The sequence below is a fragment of the Ciona intestinalis genome, chromosome 4 (genome assembly GCF_000224145.3).
Source record: "Ciona intestinalis chromosome 4, KH, whole genome shotgun sequence".
NCBI classification, from domain to species: Eukaryota; Metazoa; Chordata; class Ascidiacea; order Phlebobranchia; family Cionidae; genus Ciona; species Ciona intestinalis.
In genome coordinates this window covers 813918-821648 of record NC_020169.2, presented here as the reverse complement: position 1 = coordinate 821648, position 7731 = coordinate 813918, and the positions used below count along the sequence as shown (strand labels likewise).

Sequence of the window (7731 nt, the reverse complement as noted above, 5' to 3'; positions counted from 1 at the left end):
TACGCTGGGGTCTAGTTAGTACAGTGTCCAAATTTTAGGTTGGTGGCACCAGTAGAAGGTATCGAAAATGGCCGCTAGAATATCTGTATTCTAGGATCACCTGGTACTTATGATGCTACTTTACCTACTTTTAAAAGGTACGTAAATATTCTCTCTTTAAATGTTAAAGAAACACCAAATCGTAAAGAGTAAATGCATCTAAATATTCCCCGTGTTCATGATCAATAACGGGGATAAACAAACAAAAAACGTTCAAAAACAACCTCCAACCCAAGAATCATTTTCGAAGACATGGGATAATTGAAGAATTGTGACGACGGCAAAAAAATGACGTCACGTCAGCAGTGATGCCAAACAAAGTTTAAAACAGAAAAAAAGATTTCTAAGTAGCTGGGTCGCCCGACGTTGGGTGGCCCAGCTCTAAGCGTTGGCCTGACACTGGAATATGCGTTGTTATAAATAGTACGAGGCCTCTGGGCTTGTCAATTTTATAAAAAAAATGGCTGCATTCTGATTTACCCGGCTAAATTGCAGGATCTTCCATATGCCGGTCTCGCATGTTCATATATGAACTTTGGGTCTCATTATATATCCTTAGAGATTCAGAGCTAGTCACAAGACCCAAATCAAAATAAACAAATAAATGGCTGTTGTATAAACTTTTCCTGAATCGCCAGTTGCAAACAAAAGACAAATATTTGATGTTATGCAAAATATGTGTAATATATGCAATGTTATGCAGGGTAAGAAGTGGCACACTGAATAAAGAATACCTGCTTGTTTGTACACAATATGGTTGAAATTGAGTTTGATATATTTAAACAATACAATATTATGTCATATTGAGAAGAACATTTTATTCTGTCTCAAATGCTTCATTGTCATAACTAATTGCATCTGATGTACATGTAATATCTTCTTGAGTTGCATTACTGTTTGAGGTATTTATATTTTGAGGGTTAAGGTTAGGTCTGTTTGAAGTTTTGTCATCAAAAGGTATCATGTGAAGCATTTTATAAAAGTATGAACTTGAATTAGACAACAGAGATGATGTTTTATCAAATTCCTTCACCTGTAAAGCAATAGAACAAAGCTTTATTTATGTGAAAGGAATGCAACTTTCTTATCCTCGCTTGGCAGGAAAACGACAGTGGATATACAGTTGTTCTGTTTTATACACCGCATGCCAGCTAACGAATTAACAGGAATGTGCCACTTTGTGGGTGATAGTTTTTGGGATAAGAAATTGATTTTTAATTTTTTTTTTCATATCTGACAATTTGGACAACCCTTTAGTGATGACCACTGAGTTGAAAGAATTTTTCTTAAGTGTCTTGCCCAGGGAAACATTCTCCAACAATGGTAGCAGCGACGAGCTTTAACCCAATAACGTCTGAGTTAGAGGCATGCGAACTAAGCATTTTGCCACAGCGCTATACTATACATATTCAGAAGTGTTCAAACTTGAACATTTTTTTTTAAATCATAAATATTCAAATATGTTGTATAATACAACCATTTGACTCTAAAATAATTCTATTTATGTTTTAGGACAAAATGTGCAGTTAACAGAACTACACAACAAATGTACTGTCAAGAGTAGCATGTATTGGTACTTGATAGTGTTAATATTTGGTTTTTAATGTTAAACTGCATAGTTGATTTAATGTATTTTGCTCATATTTTGCTGTTAAGATTAATTTTAGAACATTTAGGTAAATATTATTCTTCGTATGCAACTGAGTTATCCAAAATTTAATTACAATTTAGGTAGAAACAACAACAAAAACTATTGTATGATAATATCAAACTTATAGGTGCACAAAATAATTTAACAACAATAAGACAAAATTTAAAATATACGAACCTCGCCATTATTCATCACCAATATTTTATCACTAGTCATCACTGTGTTGAGTCTGTGCGCGATTGTGAGCACCGTGCAATCAGTAAAAGCTTCACGAATAGTGTCTTGCACCAAAGTATCAGTCTCACTATCAATAGCAGCAGTGGCTTCATCCAGCATAATAATTTTTGAACGACGTAGTATAGCACGGGCCATACACAGCAGTTGTCTTTCTCCCACACTGAAATTTTCACCATTTTCTACAACCTCTGTCTCCAGCTTATTTGGTAGTTCAGAAATCTAAAATTTATAAAATATCACATAAAAGTTACGAAACAAAAATAAAAATGTTTTGATTACAAGAGTAATAATATTGAAAAAAAAATGTTACAAAGTGATTTTATTCTGTTTATATGTACACACCAGTGGCTTAATATGTGTGATTGTTAGAGCTTGCCATATTTCTTCATCAGAATGTTGCTTGAATGGATCAAGATTGTATCTGATAGTACCAATAAAAAGAACAGGATCTTGAGGTATAATTGACATCTTTGATCTTAATTGTTGTAAACCTATCTTTGATATGTCGAAATCATCAATTAGGATTCTACCTTTACTAAGCTCAACCAAACGAAACAAAACAACACCAAGAGACGATTTTCCTAAAAAAAATAGATTCAGTCAGATAAAAGATATATGACATACACATAATTTGACTTTTTAGCTTGAATTATCATTTTCATTTATTCCACTTTCAATAAAAGGGCAGATGTATACAGTTTGTTGAATTTTACAGTTTATAGTTTTAGCACAGTAAAAGATATATTGGAAATATAAGATTTATAACCAAAAGCCAACATTAGACTCACCTGAGCCTGTACGGCCAACAATTCCAACTTTGTCGTTTGAATTTATTTCAAAGCTAATATTGTGCAAAACTTCAGGCAATCCATCCCGGTATCGCATTGAAACGTTTTCAAATCTATAATCATCAACAGTTTATACAAAAAATTTGTTTATACATTTTAAGCATATTTTAGTTGCGTATATAACACTAAACGGTTTCCCATTTACCTACCTACACCCACAGGCTTAGAACAGGGACATGTCATCATACCTTACTAAGCCAATGAATATACAATAAATTTAATCTCTTACTTAATTTTTCCATGTTTTGGCCACATTTTTGATGTTGTTGATTCTGGTATGACACTGGTTGATTCAGAAGGGCAGTTGGTAATGTAATCTCTTACTCGCTCCACAGAAGTATACAAAGCTTGCACTTCAACCAAAAATCGAACATGAATTTGTAACAAACCTGTCAACTGTACGCCAACATACATGTAAATTGTTAAAATGAACAGCTCAGTAAATGCTGACTGGAAGATACTTAATAAACCATCAAACTTCATTACCTGAACTGCAAATGTAAGTGCCAATCCTGCAAGTGCTGGTGAAGTTGCAATTCCAAGTGCATCCGGATATGCAGCAACAATAACAGTAAGAAGAGCTACTAAAAAATTACTTAAAGCTGTGATCACCTCAAGGCGAACAGTTATCCATTGCAAAGAAAACGAATAGGCTTGCAGAGCTTTAGAGTGATCTTCAAACAGAGAAGCAAATCTGAAAGTACAAAAATCTAATACATTTTCGCACATTATGTTGGCAAACTTTAAATTTTCACTTGCAAGTACAACTATGTTATTTTACCTGTCTATAAAATCATTAGTTTTGTTATGTACATGTATAGTGCATAACCCTTGTATTGTTGCAGTCAAGTGAGAAATCCAAGGAGACCTAAAATATGTAATTTAGGCTTTCAACAGTTCAGCGTGTTTAGTGGTAATGAAAACCTTACCTGCATACATTTTCAATTCTTTTGAATTCACGAACTCCATTTCTGTAAAAATACACTAGAATCCCAAAGAATACACAAAAAAATACGATGGCAACCAGAAATTGAGGAAAAACGACAACAATAGTTCCCATGTAAAATACCAGCATCCAACTCTGTAAACACAATTTTAAGATTTGTTTCTTTGGAAGTTGAAGTATTATGATTACCGATTATGATGTTTAGTTGTATTAATTCTATTGTGAATCCATAATTCAGTTATAGTGTGTTTTCAAAAACTACTTCACGATAAAAGTTTACATGAAAGGTTATATGCAAAATAACCGATTGATTTAGCAATTTATCATGACCACAAAACAAATTCACCTGTTGAATGAATCCTTGCAGAATTGCTGGAAGACGTGTATCCATTTCATCAACATCTTGTGATAATCTGTATTAGAAGGATTTACCAAATAAAGTTTGTTATATACATAATGTAAATCCATAATCATGATGCTGTTAGTTTATTTTGAACTACATTCTTCAAATGGAATCTTGTCAATACAAAAGTTTTACAACATTCTGTAGGATTTTTATTTATGAGCTTCTTAAACAATGAGGCTTTACCTGTTAAGCAAGCGACCGGTTGGGTTTCTGTCAAAGAAAACTATCGGACACTTCATGATCACTTTAAACAACTTGTTATGTAGTGTGGTGGAAGCATGTAGCATTGCTGGTGCATATGAGGCACATCGTAATATTACCAATAAAAGCGTCCCAAGGATAAATGAACCATATATAATCTAAAAACAAATAAATAAACATTACTTATTTGATCTTTGTGTTGTAATTTTTTATTGTCTACAACATATCAATGTTTGACATATCAATGACCACTGAGTTGGACTCTTTAAGAAGTGTCAATGTCAAAAAACTAATGTGCCCACAATATTGGAAAAGCGTATAAACATCATTGAATACTTGATAAAATTGTATCCTGGGGTTGGTCACTATGTTTGCATCTCGTGTAGGTGTACAAGTTTCATTATTTCCAACAGGCAAAGAACTGTTTCCACAAGCAATGACCTAATGAGAAACAAGTTGTGTTTTTATGATATCAAACTTACACATATATGAATGTATAGTATGGCTTTAAATGTTTTCACAGAGAAACGTTTCTGTGGTGTTACAAAACATTGCTGTACTGTTTGTTTATCAATTTCTTTCCACTTACCATGCCACCCTGATTAAGCCAAGCAGATAACCACCAAGTTGCAGCACTCGTACTTAACATAAATAGTCCGATGATGAGAATCACTCCAATGAATATGATGTACCTAAACATACAGAAGTTAACAGTAAGAATCCCAATGTTAAAAACACCCAAAGTCACATACCTGGGTACGGCATTATGATAATTAATAAACAATATTTACCTATAATATCAAAGTCTTTGAAGTCAAAACTTTTTTATTTTCTCGGAATTTATTAATGATTTTGGTATAATCAGTAATTTCACTTTTTTTATAAAATATCAAACCATACCCTCCACTTGCTGCAGCATGCGCCTTGTATGTTGAGAATTTAACTTGACCAAAACTCTTTTCTTCTTTCAGCATAAAGGTTCATCGTCGATATTTGTTTTAACTTTTTCTACTTTTTCTTTTTTCATATCTTCATATTCTGTGTTTGTTTAATATAAAAATTAATTTAATATGAACAAATGACTTTAATTTCTCTTCTGCTTTACCTGTGATGGATTCTTTAGTACTCATGCTTGAATGGGAATTATTTGTATTTTCTTTGTTTTTTTCGCCACTGGCAGATTCAAACTTTCTGCAATATTGTTTTTTAAATTTATTGATGTTTTTGTTTTTAGTCAAATTTGTCTAAAGCTTAAATTATTTTGTGTTTTTGAACCAAACTCAGCCAAACTCACTTTAACAGATTCATGTAATCCTCTTGCTTCATGAGATCGTCATGGTAACCTTGTTGGACAATTCTACCATCCTTCATAAACACAACATGGTCACAATCTTTCAAATATTGAAGTTGGTGTGTGACAAACAAAACCGTTTTGTCGCTTAAATCTTTTTTGATGCATTCAAAAAAGATGTGTCTTCCAACATGAGCATCGACAGCGGATAGAGGGTCATCAAGGAAAATAATTTCTCTTTCACTATACACAGCTCTGTTAAAAGGCAATATACATAGAATGTAAAAATATGAAATCATGAAAAGAACAGATTCTGAAAAAAAAACAGTTACCTTGCAAGACTAATGCGTTGTTTTTGTCCTCCAGATAAATTAATTCCTCGCTCCCCAATTTCAGTTTCATACCCTCTTGGAAAACTTTTAATATCTTGTTCAAGGCAACACGACTTTATAACTATATGCATGAAAAAATATCACCTATTTATCATTGCATGGTAAAGGGATTTCAGAAGCAATAGTAAAAAACAATGTTATATATGTTATATACACCTTGTGTCCTACTTACAACTATAGACAATAAGTTTTTTAATATACGTGAGGATTTGTACAACAAATTTAAAATAAAAAAACACTTGGTGAAACAGTTCTTTAAAAAACCCAGATTAGGAAGTATAAAGAACAAAAAAGACAGACCTCTGTTAAACTTTTCTTCCTTCCATGGCATTCCAAACAATATATTCTCACGAACTGAGGCATGAAATATCCAAGCTTGCTGAGGTACATAACACATGGATCCTTTTAAACCTATGCTTCCCATTTGAAAAGGAAGCTGGCCAAGAATTGTGGATATTAAACAAGACTTTCCACTTCCAATAGGACCACATACTCCAACTAACCTATGGCGTCAACAAAATAAAAAACTGTTAACAAAAGGCAAGACAAAAGCTAAGTATTTTATAATCTTAAACATGGACTTTAAGGAACCAACGTTTAATAGTTTATATATAGAAGTACATATTCATACCTGTTACGCGAGTGTGTATAAATGAGAGGTGTTTATATAGTTTGTACATGCTGACTAAGTTGATAACTTGACAGTTAGTAATACTAAAAACTCGTCATATCTACCTCAACATTTAACAGATCAACCTCTGTTTAGCTTACTTTTGAATAGAATACACAAAACCTGTGTTATATTCCTTAACAAAAGGAATATTTTTGTTAAAAAGATTTGATTGAACCTGTTACCTAAAATATTCATTACAGTTACCAAATAATACTTTTTTTTAAAGTAATTTTCATAATGTCAATTACTGTTTACAAACCATCATTACATTACCTTCCTTTTTTGACGTTAAGATTTATTTTCTTGATCAAAACAACTTCTTGCTCTTTTTCCTCTTTGCTTATGTTATCTTCTTTAACTTTAATCTAAAATTTTGGTCAAAGTGTATGTATTTTTAATATATAAACAAGAAATCTTTGGGTTAATCATGTTGCGTTATGCTTAACTTTATACACCTATCGTTTAAGTAAAACTAATATGTACCTGCTTTGTTAAATTATATGGGAACACAAATTAAAATTTACCATAACTTTGACAAGCACATCTTTTAGCTCAATACTATTCTTTTCATCTTTTGTGTCAATGGAGTATTCAGGCATTTCTGTCATGCTGAGAACTTCATCAAATCTTTTAAAAGTAACTACTGACTGTTGAAAATACAAAAGTTATGTGGGGTTTATTTAACAAATAGCCAGGGCCCAGGGCTGTAGCAGAATTCTATGTGTTAGCTTCATAAAAGAGGATATGCTCACACTGTTATGAGCATATATATGTTTCAGACACTTAATGCCATTTGCTACAACACAACAGTTGTTCAGTAAAAGTTTCAAACATACAAACATGAATGAATAAATGAAACTTACTTTATCCTCGCGTGGCGGAAAACGACAGTCGTTATTACACGGGTTTAACACCTCGCGCCAGCTTTCGAGTTACCATGTATGTTACTTTGTGGGTGATTATTTTTTGGGAGGGATTTTTTTATTCTTTTATGTATTGCTGATAATTTGGACAACCCATTAGTGACCACTGGGTTGGGGCATTGCC

At 32.6% G+C, this 7731-nt stretch overlaps 1 protein-coding gene across 1 annotated transcript in view; it reads right to left on the bottom strand.

The window, feature by feature from the left end:
- Window positions 1–697: 697 nt before the first annotated feature.
- The window catches only part of LOC100179917 (multidrug resistance-associated protein 5), a 10786-nt gene continuing 3752 nt past the window's right edge, over window positions 698–7731 (bottom strand). Inside the window, exons 10-29 of the mRNA XM_018811414.2 lie at window positions 7209–7331; window positions 6958–7049; window positions 6312–6514; window positions 5952–6072; window positions 5623–5874; window positions 5434–5519; window positions 5332–5366; window positions 5229–5251; window positions 4918–5020; window positions 4665–4769; window positions 4311–4486; window positions 4068–4134; window positions 3705–3856; window positions 3557–3643; window positions 3262–3469; window positions 3005–3171; window positions 2716–2828; window positions 2270–2508; window positions 1868–2146; window positions 698–1072 (exon numbers count right to left, since the gene is read on the bottom strand). Of these exons, the coding sequence (XP_018666959.1) occupies window positions 857–1072; window positions 1868–2146; window positions 2270–2508; window positions 2716–2828; window positions 3005–3171; window positions 3262–3469; window positions 3557–3643; window positions 3705–3856; window positions 4068–4134; window positions 4311–4486; window positions 4665–4769; window positions 4918–5020; window positions 5229–5251; window positions 5332–5366; window positions 5434–5519; window positions 5623–5874; window positions 5952–6072; window positions 6312–6514; window positions 6958–7049; window positions 7209–7331 (2847 nt within the window). The 3' untranslated portion in view covers window positions 698–856. The remainder of the gene's footprint in view (window positions 1073–1867; window positions 2147–2269; window positions 2509–2715; window positions 2829–3004; window positions 3172–3261; window positions 3470–3556; window positions 3644–3704; window positions 3857–4067; window positions 4135–4310; window positions 4487–4664; window positions 4770–4917; window positions 5021–5228; window positions 5252–5331; window positions 5367–5433; window positions 5520–5622; window positions 5875–5951; window positions 6073–6311; window positions 6515–6957; window positions 7050–7208; window positions 7332–7731) is intronic.